This window comes from Cheilinus undulatus, linkage group 14, assembly GCF_018320785.1.
Source record: "Cheilinus undulatus linkage group 14, ASM1832078v1, whole genome shotgun sequence".
NCBI classification, from domain to species: domain Eukaryota; kingdom Metazoa; phylum Chordata; class Actinopteri; order Labriformes; family Labridae; genus Cheilinus; species Cheilinus undulatus.
Window position 1 is genome coordinate 40,629,460 of NC_054878.1, and position 23,561 is coordinate 40,653,020.

A 23,561-nucleotide genomic window follows, 5' to 3' on the forward strand; every position below is an offset into this window, starting at 1 on the left:
TACATAGAAAAATGACCACATAATGTGAAAGCGGTTATTGTAATCGCTTTGTTTTATTCTTCACACAAAAACATTTTGTTTGGCTCTTTTTCACAGTGCTCATTAGTGCTGTTTCCAATCACAGCAGATGGATGTTGTTGTTAAATCAGCTCCGGCAAACCAACTGTACAAAACCTTCATCAAATCACAGACAAGCTATTCGTTAGAGTCTTATATTCCCTTCATTTCTATAAGACTAAACTTAGAAGGGATAAAAGGAGAGAATAGTTTGAATTTACAGTCCCACCTGGACACAGTGCAAGATGACATGTCATCATTTTTGTTAGAGCCTGTTATGGCACTTAGATAAATGAAAAACAGACATAAAAAGATGCAAGTTTCTTTGAACTAAAGTAGCCCCTCTACTTTAGTAAACTAGAGCTGCCTCTCAGGCCAGTGTTTTATTATTTCTCCCCTTCCTCTCTAGATCTCCCTGTTGAAGCAGAGTCTGGAGATGCAGCTGTCCCAGTCGCAGTCGTCGCTGCAGCAGCTGCAGCACCAGTTCAGCCAAGAGAGGGAGCACCTGAGGATGCAGCTGGACGAGCTGCAGACGGAGCACCAGAGGCGACAGCAGCGTCTGCAGGAGGTCCACTGCTGTGCCATGCAGGACATGGAGCACGCCAGGCAGAGGGACCTGAAGGTACGTGGTGGAAAATTTGCTAATGCACATCTTTAAAGCAGATACTCTACCACACATTTTTTTTATTTATTTTATTTTTTTTTAACGAGAGCATCCTAAGTGTTTATAGCCTTGAAATCTAACAAGTGTTTTGAGTGGAATTCATTCTTCAAAAAACATTTGAATAATTTGTTTTGCAATTATTTTAAAAACCTACATTTCTCAAATTCATGTGTGCTGGCAGACACTCCTCTTCATTCCTTCCATTTAAGCTGTTACGTTGTTTCTTAGCGTCTTAGTCTCCATCAGTGAAGTCTGTCAGAACAGTTCTGTGTTAAACATGGACCTACTCTTATAACCATTGCTCAGCATTTCTATAAGTGGAAAAAAGTGCAAAACATCAAAACTAGAATAAAGCTATTTTTGAAAAAGATTTATGGTTTCAAATGTCTTACAACCACCAGTTTACTGCTTCATCAGCTGCACAGAAATTGCACATTTTTGACTTTGATGAACACAGTAGAAACGGTTACAGATGGGACATGCTGATATTTCCAAACTCATTCCAGCTTATACTGACATACAGGTGTATGAAGTTAAGCACCTAGCCATGCATTCTCCATTTGCAATGGTTTCAGAACAATAGCAACTCAGTCATACAAACAAAAATCCCAGAGTGGGTTCAATGACTGCTAAGGCACATGGTGTTGGTAGAATTTCTCCTACCTGGCTGCATTGTGCCAAATGTGAAGTTTGTTAGAGGGGGGATAATGCAGTGGGGCTGTTTTTTGTGGTTGGTGCTAAGCCCCTTATCTCCAGTGAAGGTCAATCATAATGTTTCAGCATACCAAGATATTTTGGACAATGCTTTGCTTCCAACTTTGAGGCAACAGTTTGGGGAAGGCTCTTTTCTATTCCAGTATGACTGTGCCCCAGTGCACATAGCAAGGACTATAAAGATATGGTTTGAGGAGGACTTGACTGGCCCGCACCGAGCCCTGATCTCAACTCCATCAAGCAACTTTTGGATGAACTGGAAGCCAGGCCTTCTTGTCCAACATCAGTGCCTGGCCTCATAAATGCTCTACAAATTCCCATAGAAGCACTCCAAAATCTGGTGGAGAGCATTTCAAGAAGAGCGGAGGCTGTGATAGCTGCAAAAGGGGGGGCAACTCCATATTAAAGTACATGTATTTAATTGCAATGTCATTACACTCTGATGCACCACACTGCTGCTGCTGGCAAAGCTTAACCTCCTCCACCCCAGCCTCCTCCTTTATAGCATAAAGCAGAGATCATCAAGAACCTTTGCACAAGGACCAGATTTAGTCTCAACAGAAACTCTGGGGGCCGGACTTTCAAATACACAAAAATTAAATAAATATTTTGGTCTGGTTAACATATTTTTGTAGTAGTATTTGTATTTTCTTTCAACAACAATTTTTAGGCATTATCAGTGAGATCTATCCCTATTATCTATCATGCAGCAGGCCTGACAACAGAATTGGCTCGGCCCCTGAAAATCCAAAAGAATGGGCCCTCCACAACTGTGATTAAACATGAGTATTAACTACTTTTAACCCCTTTTTGCCTCTTTAACCCAATTCTTGCCATTCTATAACCCCTTTAAACCACTTTTCCTGCATGTTTTACACACTTTGTGCCACTCTTATCCATTTTTGCCACTTTCCTTTCACTTTTGCCTCTTTTTAACCTCTTATCATTACTGTTTTCAACAATAGCTGCAACTTTTAAACAATTTTTGACACTTTTTACCCATTTTTTGCCACTCTTTAACCCCCTTTTGCAACTTTCCTGCCAATTATTTCCCTTGTGTGCCACTCTTGAACACCTTTTCGCTAATTTGCCAGGCTATTTTTGCTGTATTTTTGCCACTTTTAACCCATTTTTGATACTTTTTGTCCCTTTTTGCTTCCTTGACCCAATTTTGCCATTCTTTAACCCCGTTAAACCACTTTTCCCACATGTTTTATCCTCTTTGTGCCACTCCTTTATCCATTTTTGCCATTTGTCTTCTATTTTTGCCCATTTTTAACCCATTTTCATTACTTTTTACCTCCATCAAGGAGGTTATGTGATCGGCAGGGTTTGTTAGTTAGTTAGTTTGTTTGGTTATTTTGTTTGTTTGTTAGTTTGTTAGCAACATAACTCAAAAAAAATATGGATGAATTTTGATGAAAATTTCAGGAAATGTCAGAAATGGCATAAGGAAGAACTGATTGAATTTTGGGAGTGATCCGGATCACCATCTGGATCCAGGAATTTTTTTAAGGATTCATTACTATTGGGAGATAGGGCTGATGGCGGAGGTCTGCGCTCTCAGAGTTCTTTTCTAGTTTAAAGTATTTTTGTAATTTGCAACCAATTTATGATACTTTTTGCCCCTTTTCCCCTCTTTAACCAATTTTTGCCACATTTCAACCTCTTTTCACCATTTTATCTGGCTATTTTTGCAGCACTTCTGCCAACCTTAACCCTATTTTTAAATATCTACTAATTATGACAGTAATTTTCTGTTAAAACAGATGTTTTAACAAATGTTAAGTCATTCTAAAACTATTTCAATATTCACTGTTTGTTGGATTGATTTAAGAGCTGCAGACTAAAGCCAAAGGATACTCTTGAAACCACAACATCTTCTTTTCCTCCTTATCTGAATTTAATGATCTTTCGGGGGTTGGACAGAGAACTTTGGAGGGCCTGATATGGTCCCTGCGCCGCAAGTTGATGATCAGTGGCATAAAGCTTGTTGCACCCTCATATTGAGATTCATGCTACTATGGAGTAATTGCTTTTGAACTAATTCTGTTGTATTCAGTATGCATTGTCATTAATGTATGTATCCATATAGGATTTTTCTAGCTATGTGCTCTTTGGAAAGTTAAAGAATGCTGCTTGACTACCCCAGGAAGCATCTTTTGAGCAGAGCCCTCTCCAACAAGTAAAACTGTACATCCATTTTGCAGTAAAATGGTTCAATGTATGACAAGAGTGTTCCAGACTAAAATGAAGGATAAGGTATCATTTCTTGTATCATTTTGAAGTTTAAAATTTTGACTCCCTGGATTTTCTGAGGTAGGGTAGCTGTATGTTTGAGAAGTCCACAGAGTCAGCACCATGGACAGCTCCAGGATGCATGCCTCACACTGAGGCTTAATCACCACTGTCTGCCGGTCGACGGTGATCTGATGTATTACAACAGCAACATTTATTAACAGAAGCTCCCTTAGTCCCTGAGGAAAGATTATTTACCTCAATTTATCACTGTCACATTCATTTTCATTAGTTTACCTGCTGTAGAAATGTGACACCATTCCTCCAAAGCAAAACCAGAAAAGTAGAGATTGATTATCCCCTTATTAAATCCAAAGTATGTTTATAATTTAAAAAAGAACATGAAGTCTGAGCTGCTGCAATTATGTCATCGCCTCAGCTAGTTAAAAAACTCCTCAGGAGCAGCCGTCTCAGACATTTTTAATCCAATCAAGTCTTGTCAGAGTCAAGGTTAGTCTGGCAGTGAGTCATCAGCGCCGTTACTCACTCTCGCTGACAGCGCCTATATACCGACTCTCCATACTGACAGCTCTGTGTTTCCTCTTCACAACACCAAAACATGCACGCACAAACACAACACACGCTCCTTAAGGTGCCAAGAAAATGTTCTTCGACGCTAATCCTTCCATTTTGCAGTCAAGGTCGATTTGGATCAGCTATACATCACAATTTCCAAATCCCCCTCTTTGACTCGGGCGCTGTAATTGTATTACTGCTGGAGGCAGAATGGAGGTCAAGAAGTGGCGTCCTTATGATGTGTTTTTGGCAGCGCCTTGAGTACAAATGTGTGTGAGGATTAGTGTGATGAGGGCGAGCATCACCTTGTGAGTCATGCTGCACTTATGAAATCGGCATCTTCATTATATTTCCTATAAACTGAACTGACTGGAAAAACAAACAGGCGCCTCCTTGTAATCTTCTTCTCCTCCTCTTGTTTCTAATCTAACATACATTACAGCTGCTGCACATTTGTGAGGTGGAATCTCCATTCTTCTTGCACCACCGTGGTTTTAAACGAGGAAAATAAAGTGTTAAAAGCTTCACAGAGGGCTTTTATGATGGCAGGGTGTTTATACTTCTGTCAGCAGAGCAGGGAGAGGGAACTCAATTATAGAGAGTGGAGGCATTAGAAGGATGATTTGTGTATGTGCGCTTTCTGTGTGTCTGGGTGGATGAGAGCTACATTCAGATTGCCTGGCGTTATCTGTTCACACTTCGCAGACGGTGACATCCAGGGAGTAATAAAGTTTCCACATTTCCCCGCTACACAAACGCATTCACATAACCTAATTTAGCTCTCCTACTTCCCCTGCAACTAAAAAAAGCTGCAAATAGAAGCAGCGAGTGTGCATGGATAGCAATTCAGTTTATTGATTCGCTTATCATGCTTTGTCGTACTTATCTTATTTCCCAGGCTCTTGCTCACTTTCTCTAGCATGCACACTCTCAGGGGGAGAACCTTTTTGTTGTTTTACTCGTTTTCCATGCTAACAGCAGAGATTTTGTTTGCAGATCCATTCAGTCAGCTAATGCCTTTTGTTGAAGCTGAAATATGCCAACAATCTCGTGTGTTCCCATTAGATTTGAGAATTATTTTCTCGTTCCCTCTCACTTTTGTCTAAACCAGTGACATAGGGTTTTTTCCCCTTAAGTTTTAATTCTTTGTGGAGTTTAGCCAAGTGTGGAAAGAGTGCAACCAACTATAATGTACTCAAGTAAAAGTCAAAAGTTGGAAAGCCTGTTTACGTCCCTTTTAGATGGTGCCACATTGGTCTGGAGCATGAATCTGTGGGATGAGCAGCAAAGCTGAGTGTTTGGGTTGTACTCATTAAACATTTGCAAATCTCCTCAGCCAAAGCCAAAAAGCTTCTTTTGTTCATGCCACTGACTCTTGTTTTGAGCTTCTGGTACCCCATGGCACTGATAATCGGGTGCCTCCTTCCTGCCTCTTTTGACCCATTTAGAACTTTTGAACATAATATTTTTTACCGCTATAATCATCCATTTTGCCACTTAAGACCCATATTTAAGGATTTTTTCCTCCTTTCACTCATTCTTGCTTATTTTAAGTAATTTTTGCCACTTTTTAACCATTTTCACCACTATTTCTGTCCATTTGTGCACCTTTTGACACCTTGTCACCACTATTTCTGTAAATTTTTTCCCCTTTCAACTCATTCTTTCCACTTCTAATCAATTTTTTTTGCCACTGTTTACCCATTTGCATGACTTTTTCAGCCTACCTTTTCTGCTATTCCCCCATTTTTGCCATGCATGTTTTAAGCATTTTCTTGACTTATTCTGCCAATTTTTGCCACTTTTGCCTGTTTTTGCAACAATTTTCAAAAACTGTTATACCCCTATTTAATTACCACTATTTTTGTACAATTTGGCTGCTTCTGATCCACAATGAACCAATCTGGCCACTTTTCACTTATTCATGACTCTTTTAACTTATTTTCGCCACTCGTTAACCATTAACACCACAATTTATTTCCATTTGTGCACCTTTTAACACCTTTTCACCACCATTTCTGTCCAATTTGGCCACTTTTGATGCAGATAAAACCTATGTTGCCACTTTACCTTTATTCTTGCCACTTTAAACACATTTTTTATCACTGTGTAACCATTTCCATGACTTATTCTGGCAATTTTGCCACTTTTATCCAATTTTGCCATTTTTATCCAATTGTTGCCATTTAAACCATGACTATTTTTGCTACTTTTTAACCCCTTTCCAACACTATTTCTTTCAAATTTCTGTCCACTTTTAACCCACATTGAACCAATTTTGCCACTCTGCAGTCATTATTGCCTCTATTTACTCTTTTCACCACTACTTCTGTTCATTTTTACCATATTTTAACCACTTGTCACCCCATTTCCATCCATTTGTGCTACAACCCATGAATTTTGCCACTTTCTACTTATTCTTGCCACTTTTAATCAATTTTTTGCAATTTTTTAACCATTTTGCATTACTTTTTCAGCCTTTTTTGCCACTTTTCCCAATTTTTGCTGTTTCCTTTACCCAAATGTGACACATTATTGCCCAATTTTTTGCCAATTTTTTGCCAATTTTCTAACTTCTAAATCATATTTGCAACTTTTCACACAATTTAATTGTTTTCCCTCAAAGTTGTCTCAGATTCATCTACTTCATGTTCTGTCATCCTGAGGTTTGTGCACATTATGGCCACACTCTGAAGTCTGGCTTTACTTTCTTAACTGTGTAGTTCAGTAGACCCATCCACAATTTTAACATTAGCACAAAATGTTAATTCTGTTTGAAGAAAAAGGGTTTAGATTAAAAAAGGGTTACATTTTACAGCAGCATAAATAAATAAATAAGAGTGTTTTTACTCAGGAAAAAAATGCTTATTCCAGCTTAACCTTACACTGGACCATGATTTTCAGACCACAATGGACCCCCGATTTTGCTGGGTCCCCGACTCCACCCCCCTTATGGGCAGCCTTTAGTCACACCAGAGATACTTCAAACTTTCTCAACTCTGGCTGGTTAGCATTTTCTCTTCACAGCCTGATACTGAGGCGGTTATTCATGCTTTTATCTCTAACAAGCTCCACTAGTGCACGGCTCTCTGGTCTACTTAAGAACACTCTGAATAAACTGAAGACCATCACAAAGCAGCGGCTCCACTGCTGACTAAGAGCAGGAGCAGAGAGCACATCACACCTCATTCAAAGTCCGTGTGTTTTTGGCTGCAGGTCAGATAAGGCATTAAGATTCTGCTCCTGGGTTTTAAACCACTCAACAGTCTCACACCTGAATACATATCAGACATCCTACTCAGCTGCATCCTTTTTAGAACACCTCCGTTTCTTCATCTCCAGTCTTAAAGTAGTCCTCGGGGTCAGGATTTAGATCTGTGCTGATGCAGCTAGATCAGCGCCTCAGACGACCGGAGGACCACAGACTCTGCTCATGTCTTTGTGTGGTTATCCGCTTTTGTCTCTGGCTCCTGTTCATCAACATCAGACCTTTCTACGTAGTTAAATAGATTCAGCCACCAGCAAAGTAACAAATATTGACCCTGGAGTAATGGAAAGACAATTGAACAGCCAGACAGCAGGGAGAGCAGAGAAGAGGAGGTTAAAGCACCGTTACTATCAATTTGTAATTAGAATATCCACTGTGTTTAGATTAATTAATGTGCTAGCTTTACTTAGAGGAATAGATGCTATGGTTTTTACTGACCTATGGAACAAATGGACTAATGACCAATACCAATGAATGGATGAGTTTAGTGGACATGTAAAGCTCACTATCTCATCCCCTGATGAAATCTCCCACTCAACATTAGCACACATCTGCTGGTGTTTTTACCTGCTCAGTTATTAAGACAAGCAGGGCTACTTTAAAGTCATCATCACTTATGAGTTTAAAGGGAATATGAAGCTTCAAGTTTTACAGGAGTTTTCACCTTCACCTACACCTCACCTTTCTGAGCAGTTTGATCAAAAGAAAGAGGATGAGGGCAATGTCCAAACCCACTCCTATCACAGGGGTTTTTCTCTACTTACCACTACAAAAAAGCTGATTATCATCTGTGCTGTCGAGCTAAATATGACTTATATGCCTTGTAGATAGGACTACAGATAGAGTCAGAATCGGGGGGTGAGAAACAACATCAAATGTTGAAATTGAGACATTTTTCCATTTCAGGAAAATAGTAGCTTATTTTGAATTTGACAGCAGCAACACATCTCAAAAAAGGTCCCTCTGGTCCCTCTGGTCCCTCAGGAATAAATCTCTAAACAGTCTTTCATTTGAATCATATGTTTTAGTTTCTGTAAAATTAAATTAAATCTACTGGTGTGTACGTAATGTTTCTGTCTTCACTTGAACAAATTGCGAGTGCTTTGATAGTTGCAAGAACCGTTTTATGTCCTCTAATGGGGCCAAAGGCTAAAGGAAATCAGTTCATTGCTAGAGAAGCATGGCAAATTTTCTGAGAGGGCCTCCAGGTAAATGTAAGGGTATAGCTTTGAAAACGATGCATGGACCACGGTCACTGCCACTCAGTATATAAGGTTACAGTGACCTTTGATCTCCAAAATGAAATCAGTTTACCTTCAAGTCATAGTGTATAGGTTTTTGCCAAATTTAACAGGAAAAAACCCTCAATTCTTCCTTAAAAGATTGTACTGTGCTCACAAGACCTCCAAAATCCAATCGATTACAATGCCTATAAAAAGGATTCACTCCTTTTATTGATTTTGTAAATCAGTCATGGTCAAAATAATTTTGGATTTTTTGACAACAACACCAATTACAGAGAACTTTAATGTCTACGTGAAAAAACATTTCTACAAAATGATGTCAATTGAATAAAAAAGTGTGTTATGTAAGATAAGAGTCTGCTAAATATTCACCCCATTTAAAGTGACTGACCTAATTCAGCAGAGGTAATTGGTGCCAGTAGTCTCACAATTAGTGAAATGTGGATCACCTGGGTGCAGTGAATGTGTCTCAAGTGACTGAAGTATATAAACACCTGTTTCTGGAAGGTCCAGTCACTGGTTAATCAGCATTCCTGGCTACTGTTACACCATGAAGACAAAAGAACACTCAATGCAACTCAGAGAAAAGGTTATTAAAAAGTGTAAGTCAGGGGATGGATACAAAAAAAATCCAAGGCACTAAATCCCCTGAGTTCAGTGAAATCAGTGAAATTAAATCTGGACTAGAGTTCAACAAAAGGCATGTGGAAGACTCCATGGTCAAGTGGAAGAAAGATTTTTTTGGTCTGATGAGATCAAAATGGTGCTTTTTGGCCATCAGACAAGACGCTACGTTTAGTGGAAATCAAACAATGTCCAACACTACAAACATACAATCCCCGCTGTGAAGCACAGTGGTGGCAGCATCATGCTGTGGGGATGCTTCTCAGCTGCCAGCCCTGGAAGGCTTCTAAAGGTAGAAGGTGAAATGAACACTGCAAAGTATAGAAAAGACAAGACATGCATACAGAGAAAGCTACACAGAAATTGTTTAAAGTGAGAAAGGTGAATGTTCTGTAGGGGAACACGTCAAAGTCAAGACCACAGTCCAGTAGAGAATTTATGGCTGGACTTGAAAAGGGCTGTTCACACCTGATCCCCGTACAACCTGACCGAGCTCGAGAAGTTTTGCAAAGAATGGAGTAGAACTGCAGTGTCCAGCTGTCCAAGCCTGATTGAGACCTATTCACACAGACTCAGTGCTGTAATCATGGGTGTAGCACAGGGGGGAAAATGGGTACTGATTACCCAGGCCTGCAGAAGGGAGGGGCCTCGAGAAGCCTGCAATGAAAAGAGTGTTTGTATTTATTTTTTTCTCAGTAATGAGTGTCATTATTGAATCAAAAGCCTAAATGAATCGGTCCACAGACTGAAATTGTATCAAATAGAGTAAAAAAAAATACTTGGGGGCCTCTGCTTCTCCCTTTAAATGTCTAAATGGTGAAGTCCAGCACTGTGAAACAATTGAAGTAAATTCAGTTTAACCATAGTAAAAAATATTGTTCATAAATGGGGAAATTATGGTTCAAAAATACATTAAAATGCATATATATTTGTAAAAAATGGCACAACATTTGTTTCTTGGCTTGCCGGTTAAGGGGGGCCCTGTGTAGTATTCTTTCTGGGGGGGCCAAAATCCCTAGCTACGCCCCTGGCTGTGATTGCAGCTTAAGGTGTCTCTACTAAAAACTTTTAGAGCAGATGAACAGGTAAAGAGATCATGAATACTTTAAACTTCTGCATAATGTAGTGGGACTGTAGGCAGTGGGAGAGAGTTGGTGACAGACAGGCTGACAATAGGAAATGTTGAAAAAGATACAGAGCTGCTTTACGACTTCACAAAGAGATGAGGCCTTTTTCTAAATATTTGAAAGCAGCCTCTCTTTTTATAAATTCAGCATGAACATCAGTAGTATCTGTCCATTCATAACGGTCTTGTTGTTAATGATGTGTAACTCTTGTATTTTGTAGAAGTGTAACCATAAAACAGCAGCGCTGATGTTCCTTCAAATTCTTAGATACCGCTGTCCGCCGACTCAGAGCGAGGTTCATTTGAATATTCAGCGCTCTCTTCGTTCCATGAATCATTTCCCAAAGGCATTACAGATCGGCGAATTAAAATACCACAGATGTTGCTGTCAGACCTCTATGAATATCATTTTAGATGCTCCTTGTTGATGGGCTCTAGTTATAATTTGCAAAATGGCATCTCCATACTTTACTGACAAAAGAAAATGGGTTGAACTCAGTGAGCAGCAATTTTCTTGTCTACAGTGATGTGTTTTAAGGGCTCGGTGTAATGATGAAAATGAGATTTAAACTCTAGCAAATATCCCAGAACTACTGATGGAAGAAGCGGTTATTTTTTTCTCTTTTTATCAAACTTTTCCTGCATTTTCTAGAACATTTTGCAAGGAGATGGAGCTGAAGAGTACTGTCTCACTATCGCCATACGGTGTGGTTTAACTTTTCTACAAAATCTTGGAAATATTTAAAGTGTGCAGAATAAGAAAACACCCCTTTTTGAAACTAGTGAGAAGACTAATGTTGGAAATTGACAAGACTGTAAATGGCCAATGCATGTAGACTTGGCAGCATATCCAAAACTCCTTTTCCCTGCTTCAAGACAGACTTTGGGCACAGATTGCAAAACAAAGTCTTGTGACTGAGTCACAGAGCCAAAACTGTTGATTCCAGCACTTTTCAATGAATTAAGCCACACAAGTATGAAGGAAGCAAGTGAGGTATAGCCTTATGAATATGAATATACCAATGATTTTGTGAGGGAGTTGTCATTTAGGGCAAGTCAACTCAACCAAACAGTACATTGATGAGTCAATGTCTTTATGTTTGTAATAAAACTCACCGTCCAACCATTACACGCACAGGGACTGTAATGACATTATATTCAAATGCTTGTACTTTAATATGGAGTTGGTCACCCATTTGCAGCTTTAATAGATTCCACTCTTCTTGCAAGGCTTTCCACCAGATTTTGGAGTGTTTCCGAGGGAATATATTTGCCCATTCATTCTGTAGCACATTTATGAGGTCAGGCACTGATGTTGGACAAGAAGGCCTGGCTCGCAATCTCTGTTCCAGTTCATCCCAAAGGTGCTCAGTGGGGTTGAGGTCAGGGCTCTGTGCAGGCCAGTCAAGTCAAGTTCTTCCACACCAAACTCATCAAACCATGGTCTTTTGTGCACTGGGGCACAGTCATGTTGGAACAGAAAAGGGCCTTCCCCAAACTGTTGCCAAAAAGTTGGAGGCATAGTTTTTGTGCTTTTATTAATGCCAGTGGAAGTTCAGAACTCCTCAGCTTTAGACTCAGCAGAGCGTTGGTGACTTTTACACCCTGTGCACACAGTACCACACTTGATGTCACCGAGCTCTTAATTTTGTATCACAAACGTTTGCATACAGAGACTGCATAGCTAGGAGATTGATTTTATACACCTGTGGCAACAGATCTGATTGAAACACCTAAATACAATAATCAACAGGAGTGGCCAAATACTTTTTTTTCCTTATAGTGTATATTCAAAGATTTAGGGCTTTGGGAAGATATGTGCAAAAATATAACATCTCGATAGATGACCATAAAAGCTAAAGAAAAACAAAAAACCCAGCTGAAACTTTTGCTATTTTTGAAGTTGTTCAGTATGGATCTTTAAAGTGTCTGAGGTATTGTTGCCTTTCTATCAGCTTTAACCTGTGTGGTTTTCCTCTGTCATAAACGAGGCATTTTGTTCTTTAGAACTGCAGCTGACTGGATTTTTTTCTCTCCTTCTCGCCATTCTTTACAAACCCTCGAGATGACTGTGGGTGAAAATTGCAGCAGATCAGCAGTTTGTGAAATACTCAGACAAGCCTGTCTGACACCAACTACCATGCCACATTCAAAGTTGTTTTAATCCGATCATCTTTACCATGTTTATATAACTTGGAACATTAGTTGCTGCTATTTGATTGGCTGATTAGATATTTGGGTTGATGGGCAGTTGAACAGGTGTACCTAATAAAGTGGTCATAAGTGTTTTGGCAGGAATAACCAGAAATCTTCCACAACAACATAAGACTGGCCTTTACTTTGATGGTAAAATGAAATGCTAGCTTTGTCATACTGATCTAACATGCTTTTAACACAACAAACATCCTCTAAAGTGTGGAGAAAATCACAGTATTGGATTTGTTTGGATATTTTCTATTCTACACTACACTCATGGACTAAATGAGGATCCTCGTACATCAACATGATTTCCTGTCAGAATAAATGTCCCAGCAGTGTAATGTTAGTACATTTATGTGTGTTTGTGTGTAATGTGGCAGCCTTCCAGTCATCAGCATTAATACCTGAGGCTAATGCTGTGTATATAAATGCTTGTCAGTTGTCTTTGTTCTGATATGCTGTTTTAATTAACGCTGTTTGTTAAATTCCTGTAATTATGCCAACAATGTAAACAACAGGCTGGATGAAACAAACTGAGCTCAATATCATTTATCACGTTGTCTAAAAACAGCAGAAAAATTGGGGGGAAAAATCCATGTGTTAATTTGGTGAACACTCATCTCAGACTCTTTCTCCTCAGTGAAGATATCCTTTATTTTGTAGACTCCTCAACTTTTTAGGAATTTCTAAATGTTGGCGTGAGAAAGAAAGATTAACTGGTCTAAAGTTACTGTATTATGACAAATCTTTTATCACTTCCGTAAGTGATTTGTTGTTGCAAACTTTAAATCGACATAAGCTGTATTTCCTTTGTACTTCAGTGTTTGCTGCAAAAAATTCTCCAGATAAAATGGTATCTTGCTTGTTATCACTTTAAGAGAATCCTGCATTTTAAGACATTTTGATTACCATAACAATATTATCTCACAGTATTACAAAATTAAAAGAGATAACAGATTTAAATGCATATTCAGGTATCAAACCGTTCTTTCCCCCTAAAACAAGCCTGTGATGGCATCCTGGACTAACACCTGACTGAAAAATGATTTTATAAATCTCTCTGTGATCGCAACTTTGTAACGGCACCTGTACTTTTAAGTTTTATTTCTCTCCTGTGGTCTGTCAAGCTGCAACCAACAACACTGCAAGTCCTGATGTTGGTGTTCACAATAAAAACACACAGAGAAAACAACTAAAGCCTTTTATTGTGAAGAAACTGTTGGAAATAGTATTTATCATTGATTTGAACTAGTTTGAAAAGTGGTACCTGTGAATATGCAGTGCTGCCTCTTCGAACTCATTTAACGCCACAGCCAGCTTCTTTGAATCATTGTGGACTTAAAACAAGTAAAATATCAGCTTAAATGCACCTTTAATAAGCTGTTTAAGCCATTATTATATTAATCTGAAACATCAGTCTTAAGTAAAACTGAATCAATCCAAAATCCCAGACAGGCCAAACAAGACACTTTGCATAGCGAGTACACTCACTGCATTTACATATGTTTACTCACCACCACCAAGGCTATAAGGGGCATGGATGTCAAGTTTAGCTGTGATAATCATATTTTGTTTTTAACCTGAATATATTATTATTTTTCCTGTAGCGCAATATAGACTTTCTCAAAATGTAAACCTCTTTTCTTGAAACAGAATTACCTTTTTATTGATCATGTTAACAATGTGGATGGGCACATCGAACTACATGGTTCAGAATGTAATTTCAGACTTAAAAGCCAGGCTGTGATGTGCACAGAAGTCAGGATGACAGAAATGAAAGTAGAAGAATCAGAGAAGGCTATGATGGAAAAAAAAATTAAATAATTGTTAAAGGAGGCAAAAAATATGAGAAAAGTGACAAAAATTGGTCAAAAAATTGCAAAAAGAAATAGTAAAAATAGATAAAAAGCAGCAAAAACAGATAAAAAGTAGCAAAAGTGGGTGAAAAGTGGCTAAATAAGTGACAATTATTGGTTTAAAGAAACAAAAATGTGTTAAAATGGAAAAAAAGTAGTTAAAGCTTGGAGAAAGTGACAAAAATAAGCAAAAAGTGGCAACAAAAAGAGTTAAAAATGATAAATGGAAAAATATGGGAAAAAGGTGGCAAAAATGGGTAAAAAGTGACAAAAACAAATGGCAAAATGGCAAAAAATAATTGCAAATATGGGCAAAAAGTGGTAAAAAGGATTGAAAGTGAAAACAAGGGTATAAATGGGCAAAGGGTGGCAAAAATGGGTTGAATGTGGCCAAAAAAAGTGAAAAAAATGGGCAAAAAGTGGCCAAATGGGTTACAAGTGACAGACAGTGGCAAAAAAGTGACAAAACAGAAATGGTCAAAAAGTGGCTAAAATTGATTAAAAGTGACATACAGTCGCAAAGTTTGGGAAAAGGTGGCAAGAAAAGTGCCACATCAGAAATGGGTAAAAGTTGGCAAAAAAATGACTTAAAGTGGCAGGAGAAATCTGCAGAAATGGGAAAAAAACCCCAGCAAAAATGGGTTAAAAGATAAGAAGACAAGTGGCAAAAATGGGTTGAAAACTTGATGTAAAGTGGTTAAAGGTAGCACAAATAAATAGCCAAGATGCTAAAATGGGTTGAAAACTTGATGTAAAGTGGTTAAAGGTAGCACAAATAAATAGCCAAGATGCTAGCACTAATGGTACTTAGACAACACGTATGCATTGATATCACTGATAAATCATAAGTCGGGGATTTTCAGGGGCCCAGCCAATTCTGTGTGCAGACCTGCTAATGTTTTTTCTTCAATATTCAAAAATTGAATTTACATTTAGCTGCAATTTTGTGCAATGCACTCTGGGTAGTGATGTCAAATAGCTTTGTTATGCTCACTTTTTTAATAAATGCTTTAAACTGTGTGTCTGTTTCTAGCAGCAGCACCGCTGCCTGTTTCAAGACGCTTGAACAGTGATAACACAACTCCTGTAAATGATGCCGGCCTTATCTTTTAAATAAAAACCTGGGTGTCTAGCACTTTGAACATGTTTTTTTAACTTGTAAATCACATGATCGCACCACAGTCTTGTCTCTCCTAAAGCCAAACTGAAGCTAACTGCTTATTGTAATGAGATCTACAGTGATGCATGGCTAAAAAGAGTAGCCAAAGACACATGATCATCTGTCTGCCATGGAGAAAACTGATTTTAATACAAATATAAACTGGACACAGCAAGAGAGAAAAGGAGAGAATGTGTTTTCCATTGTGCACAGAGGGAGGGGAAAAGAGACAAAACTTTGATCTTATGTCCTAATGTAACTTTGTTTACCTGTTAAGTTTGTGATGAGTAAATTTAGGGAAGGTTTAATGGTATTAAAAATGGGAAACAATCCTCAGTAGCCTTCTCAATAGCCAGATACAGTCATGGCTCTAATGTTTGTGAGATAAAATCTTTTGAACCAGAAATCATTCTGCTATTTAGGTGGGAATTAATCCAACTATATGAATAAAGTAACTGTCTGTATTTACAGTGTACTTCGACACAGTCTCTCCCACATATTTCTGATGAAATGTCCCACAGAAAAGAAGAGATTTAGTTCTAATTCAGTGCATTTTGACAGAAAATGGGATTTTTCCACTCCTTCAATCTTAAACGCCAGAGACACCCTCACAACCTCTTCAAAAGAGACACTTCTGATTGAATTGAGTCAAGGCAACGAAATCCATTGAAAGTGTCTGCAAACCTTTTAGAGAGACTTTAAATATGTGGGAGAACTGTCTGCTGCACAATACTTTCCGGTTAGAGGATCTTTTATCTGTGTTTCAGCAAAAGTTTTCTGTTGAAATAGTCCAATTTTTCTTCTTGACTGATGTTTTATTGCAGTTTAAGTTGGTGTAGGATGATTTCTCCTGCAGCACTCAAAGGATTTGAAATGTTACTAAAAGCTTCCATATCTCTTCTTGCCTCACTTTTTCCATTTTCATCTCATATCACTCCTTTCCTCTTACATTTCTCTCCCACTTCATCATCCCCTCCTACATCTTAAACTTTTAAATAACAAATGTTCTTCTTCCTCTCTTCGCTCCTTTTTTTTACCCTACTTTTCTTCGATTCCCTCTCCCTCTGGCCCTCCCACTCTCTGTTCTCCTCTTTCCTGTACCTCTCTGCTCTCCTCTTTCACCCTCCCCTATTTCGCTCCCTCGTCCTCCCCCCTCTCGTCTCCCACTCAGGAGCTGGAGGAGCGTCTGCGCCATCATCACCATGCAGAGCTGCAGTCTCTCAGAGAGGCTCACCGCCAGAGCATTGAGACGCTCAAACAACAGTCAGAGCAGGAGCTGCAAACGCTCCGCTTTGAGCTGGAGGACGAGGGCAAAGCCATGCTGGGTGAGGTCTTCTCTCTGCATTTGAATGTGTGTGTGAGACTGAGGGGTGGGGAGGTGGGAGGGATGCAATCAATAGATTCACCCTCCCGTGACTTTTGGCACATTTTATTTTTCGACAAATTTACTCATGAATGCACATGGTCACAGTATGAGCTCATTTCACTGAGCAAACTGAAGTCTCACAGAAAGAAAATAGCTACCGACAGAGCAAAAACTGTTTCCTTTGAAAAAATATGAGAAAATCCTTCCCTTTTCCTTTTCCTATCAATAAATAGTGGTACGCATCATTCTTTAGGTATTAGAACATAAACATTTAAGTCCAATTAGTATTGGAATTTTGAAACATTAGATACGATGTAGTGTAAAATTATATGAAATGGTACATTACGCTATAGCTCAGTGTGACATGATACAATACGATAAAATAAAACAGTTAAAGTACACATTATGAAACAATACAATGTAATAGGATAGGAGAAATCACGATATGATGCAATACTATGCAGTAATATCAGATATGATACTAACACAATACATTAAAGTAGAATAGGATAAAATACCATATTATAAAATACAATATGGTATGAAACAGAATGAATTACAATACAAAACAACAGAGCAGGATAGGATAAGATGCAATACGATAAGATATGATAGGCTATGAAATACAGTATACATTACGAAACAATACCATACATCTTTTGAGATAAATAATGTCTGAATCTGAATCTGATTACAATATGGTCAGTACAGTGCACAATACAATACAAAACAATTACAAAGGGTCTGATACGATATAATACCATATGAAATCTTACGATACAACACAATACTTCACAATACGATACCTTACAATACAACACAACACAATATAATACAATACAACAGGATGAAATATGATATGATACAATACAAATAAGGTACAGAATACATTAGGATACAAAACAATAGAAAATAATATGATGAGATACAATACATAACAATACCTTACGATATGATACGTTACTATACAATACAGAACAGCATACAAATTGAGAAATTACAATGCAGCAGGATAGAGTTTAATAAAATATGATCCAGTATGGTATGGTATTGTATACATTGCAAACAATACAATACACCAGGATACAGAGCAATACACTATGAAACTTTTCTAAAAAAAAAAAAAATACGATAGGTTATGATATGATACATTGAGATATGTTGCAATACGGTATGGTACAGTGCACATTACCAAACAATACAATAGGATAAGATTAGATATAGTATGATACGATAGGATACGATACAGAACAGTACACATTACAATACAAAACAATAGAATAGTAAAAGATGAGGTGTGATTTGATACTTTAGGATATGATATGATACAATGCAATACACATTATGAAACCATACAAATCAACAGAATTGGCCTAAATATGGTATGGTATGGTATGGTAGGGTTGGATACGAAAGGATATGATTCATTATGGTATGACACAATATTCATTACATTGCAAAACATTATAATTTGGTAGGATAAGTTATGATACAGTGTAATAGCTAATGTTACAGTGTGATACGGAATGGTATAAAATATACATTATGATACAAAACAAAACCTTAGAGTATGATGATACGGTACAATACCATACAATATGATTGCAGTATACATAATGAAACAATACAATGGAATGGGATAGGATAGGGTAGGATACAGTGCTTAACAAATTTATTAGACCACCTGTCATATTTGTCTCAAAGACCATCCAGCATCATTAAGCGCTTTAAAGCTGACTCTTTCATTTTCAGTGAGCTCTTCACGTTTTACCATTTTAAACAGGAGTGAGGAATTTCAAACTGAATTCACCCAAACTTGAGCTGGCTTACTGGGCTTCTCTGAGAAGTCAGAAATTAATCAAGCATTACATTCAACCACTAAAACTCATTTTTCTGTTCAGGAATGCAAGTAAATAACTATAACTTGACATATTAATCAAGAAATAATAATGTGCTTTATTATTTTTTCAGGGAATTTTTTATAAATCAGTAAATTTGAAAAATTCTGGATAACAATAACAATTCTATTTTAGCATTAAAAATGTCATTTGGGTTAAAGAACTTCTACATATTGGTGTATTAACCATTGCAGAAACATTAAAAAAATGATTTTGGTAATTACCAATGCTGTTCATTTAGGGCAGCTGTGGCATAAACCTGTCTTTGGTTAGGGTAAGGGTGGTCGAATAAATTTGTTAAGCACTGTGTATCATACCTAAGGATCTGATACGATAGGATACGAAATGATATTACACGCCATGATATGACAGTTGGATTAGAGAACATTTAAACCCTGAACAATATACAGTATAGTTAACATCATGACCTAGACATCTAATGTTTTAATAACACAGTGTTTCCAAGATTTATTGTGTTCTGGCAAGGTTACACCAATTGAGATAAGTACACTATTCTTCATTATTCATGTGCTATTCTGTAATTCTTGCAGTGTTGAGGTCAGTGCATCACAAAGCAAAACACAAGTGTACACAGCTTACTTTTGTCGTTGCCTTTGCCATCCTACTAAAGTGGATTTTGAAGTGGGTACACTTCAAAATAACTCTATATACCTGCACTACACCACTGCCCTTCAATAGCCAACTGGCTGACATCACTCAAGCTTAGTCCAATATTTTCATCAGTCTTTGGAGCAGAGGCGCTGCTTGGCTCCATCCACTTATTCTACCTACTTTTTTGTTTTCCAGTGAGGACTTTTTGATAAAAAGTTCAGTTCTTAAGGTGCTCTTTTTTAACATAATGAGGGAGAAAGCAGTTAAAAGTGGCCTTCCTGGTTTGCACCAAGAGCTACTCACAAAGCATTCTGGGATCTCTGAGGTACGTGAAGCTAAGCAGCATATCTCTACTCATTTTTACAGCTTCTATTCTTTTAGAGTTATGGAAGGAAAGCTAAAAAGTCTTTTTGTGAGTTGGAAACAGCTGGAAGTTTTTAGGTGATTTAAGAGCTAAACTAAAAACTGGATTAGTCTTCCTTAATGTCAACATTGCTATATGAATATTTTATATACTGTTTAAACTTGCTGGAAAAAAGTTAGTGTATATACAGTGTGATGATTTTGTGAAGTTATTCTTTTGCAGAAACCCATCATAATTAAGATTTAGTTTGAAACAACTTCAATTGCAAATGATCCTTATGAGAAATTGGGGTTTAAAACTTTATTTTCTCCTTAATTTAAAACTTTACAGAACAAGAACACTCACAGGCTTATTGGGTCAAGACATCCACTGGGACCTCCACTAGTTTAGGAGTGATTTTTCCACATTTTCTCTAATGTACTGAAACTTAAAGTAATACTGATGGCACTTTAAAGACAATGGACTACAGGAGAGGCAGATTAAAAGCTTTGTATTTTCTCTTCCTGTGTTATATTCATTTTTTCAGAGGGTCTTCGGAGACAGATATGAAGGATTTGTGAGACTTCAGAGATAAAAATAAACTACCAGCCTTCTCAACATAGATTGCACTTTCACTGCTCTCTTTTTCGGTCAACACGAAAGTTAGAGGAATCAAAGAGAGATGAAGTATGTTTTTATTTTGCAGTGTCATTTTCTCTAAAACAACCTTTGTAAGTGAGTAAATGGACTATTGATGAAGTAAAGAGAGAACATTAGCAGAAATCTGCAGTTAGAGATGGACCAACAGAGCTGGAAAGTGCCATAAAGTCTCAGTGTTAGTGGGTTTTTAGTGCTAACAGACGCAAACCGCTGTGAAAAATGGTCTTCCATTAACCTTGGTGTCATGGTCCTGACACTGGAGTGCTGCTTCCATCTATCTCTCACTTCCCCACATCCTGGCATCCTTTTATTACCTTTTTCTCTCCATCTCTCCCTGTCTCTTACCTTTCTTTATCTCCTACATGTGAGTGTCAGTGCACGTGTGCTAAAGTGTGAGTGCATGTGAATATGTGATTTAGACACAAGATCCACTTTCAAGGCTGCTTTTCTTCATTGTAATGCTTGTCGTGATACTTTCATATAGAGAACACAGTGTTTGCTCCTTCTCTTCTTCCCACAACCATTAGTCTGTTTGCACTTAAAGGTGCTCATTGGAATAAGCACTGAAGGCCACTTGGGTGAAGGTGTGAACAGCACTCTGCTTTATGTGCCAAATCAATTATTTGTTGTGTGATAGAACTGGCTCCACATCTATTAGCATTTGGAAACAAGCAGACTGATGAATGGAGGAATATATTTTCTTAATAAATACTCCAGACATCCATCTATTGGCCTTTTTTGGGTAACCTTGCTAAGCAGATGGATTGGAAAAAAGTTATGTCATCAGGCTGATCCATCAGTGTCATCTGAGGAGAACGGGGTGTTTTTTTTGTTTTTTTTTTACTAATTTCTTTATTAGAAGGGGGCGTTTTAAGCTTATTTATATAGGATAGCTAAACAAGCGACAGGAAATATTGGGGAAGAGAACAGGGAAAGACATTAACCAAACGGCCGCAAGACTGGGAATCGATCCCCTGACCATTCTGTAGAGGCGTGCAGCCTATGTATATAAGTGCCTGTTCTGCACACTGACCTAAACCGGCACCTCAAATGTAGGGTTTAGTTGTACTGGAAGCCAGTAGCAATTTGCTCAGATGTAGCTACAGTGAAGCAGTGCTTAAATCAGAACTGGTCCACAATTCTTTATGAGTAGACCCCACACATCCAAAACACAAACTGTTTAAACTGTTTAAACTCCTCCCCGTTACAGGGCACTGCACCCCAAAGCAACCTGACACAAAAACAATTCCTTCCCCCAAGCTGGTATGAAGTAAAAGACTACTCAACAGAGTTACACTGATGACCACTCAATAGTCACAGAGTCACTCTGATGACCATTCAACAGTCACAGAGTCACTCTGATGACCACTTAACAGTCATAGAGTTACACTGATGACCACTCAACAGTCACAGAGTCACTCTGATGACCACTCAATAGTCACAGAGTCAATCTGTTAACCACTCAACAGTCACAGAGTCAATCTGATGACCACTCAACAGTCACAGAGTTACACTGATGACCACTTAACAGTCACAGTTACTACGATGACCACTCAACAGTCACAGAGTCACTCTGATGACCACTCAACAGTCACAGAGTTACTCCGTTGACCACTCAACAGTCACAGAGTCACTCTGATGACCACTCAACAGTCACAGAGTTACTCCGTTGACCACTCAACAGTCACAGAGTCACTCTGTTGACCACTCAACAGTCACAGAGTCACTTTGATGACCACTCAACAGTCACAGAGTCACTCTGTTGACCACTCAACAGTCAGAGTTACTACGATGACCACTCAACAGTCACAGAGTGTCAGAAAATAGAATCTCAATTTAACAAGCATCTTAGCCCTGCTTTATGTGAAATATCTTGTCTCTTAATTCTTTACTGTAGCTTCAATACTTTATATTTAAGACCTCATCCAAAAACCAGTATTCACTAAAAGTTACTGTAGTTACAAAAAAGTTCAAAGTCAAGTTTGGAACAGGTTTTCTCTTGAGCAATAGAGGAGTCTGATACATACTACAAGTAATTTGAACAGGTAAACCAAAATATGAGGGGGATCAAAAAACAGATTTGAGCATTAAGACTAGCAGTGTGAATCCTTCCTAAGAACGCATATGTGAGAATGGGTTATGTTTGATTTCACCTGCTTGACCGAATTCTAACTTCTTGTCCCCAATTTTTCCCTTCAGCCTCTCTGCGATCAGAGTTGAACCACATCCACGCATCAGCCATCGAACACCTGAGACAAACCCACCAACAGGAATCAGCCGCTGCAAAGGCAGAGCTGGAGAAAACACTGGAGAACAACCGGATACAGGTAGGACACCTGAATACAGCAGAAACATTAGGAAGCAGTTTGTAATACTCTATTTATTAAAGAGATAATCAAAACTTTGCAGCTGTCAACACAATGCTTTTAAATGTCAGGATGCTGAAAAACATAATTGTGTGACCATCTGTGGATTCATTTCCATTTCAGTGTTTTTGTTGACTCCTGACCACCGCACCAAAACAGATTTTTCTGTGATGAATAACTTACCAGTCAAGTACAAATCATGCAAACATTCCTGCATGTTTTTCTTTTATTTTCGAAGTGAAAATAATGTGTTGAGAACATATCCACAGAGTGTAAACACCTTTGAAAAGGCTTCATAGCTTCTGTTTCACACTATTAAACACATTCATTCACAGTCTCCCAAAGGAAGCTACTCTATGGTGAAAAACTCAGCAAGAGTCCAGAAAAATGTCCAGGATTTACTGGCAAGAAGTTTGAAAGCTGTTTGCAATGCTAGTATCAGTATATATGTTCACTTCATTGCTAAAGGTTGAAGTTGTAATTCATAAACTTTAAATCCTAGTTGAGTTATCGACAGCCATTGTTACAGCAGCTGGGTTTAAAACTGTAGGTCCTCAGGGGGCAGCAAACCTTCTCTGAGCAGGTACTTTG

At 38.2% G+C, this 23,561-nt stretch overlaps 1 protein-coding gene across 2 annotated transcripts in view; it reads left to right on the forward strand.

Annotated features, from left to right (window-relative positions):
• fam184ab (family with sequence similarity 184 member Ab) overlaps nt 1–23,561 on the forward strand; it is a 300,581-nt gene that overhangs the window by 210,929 nt on the left and 66,091 nt on the right. For both annotated transcript variants that reach the window (XM_041804790.1, XM_041804791.1), the window contains exons 14-16: nt 467–679; nt 16,897–17,050; nt 22,804–22,931. In XM_041804790.1, coding sequence (XP_041660724.1) covers nt 467–679; nt 16,897–17,050; nt 22,804–22,931 — 495 coding nt within the window. The remainder of the gene's footprint in view (nt 1–466; nt 680–16,896; nt 17,051–22,803; nt 22,932–23,561) is intronic.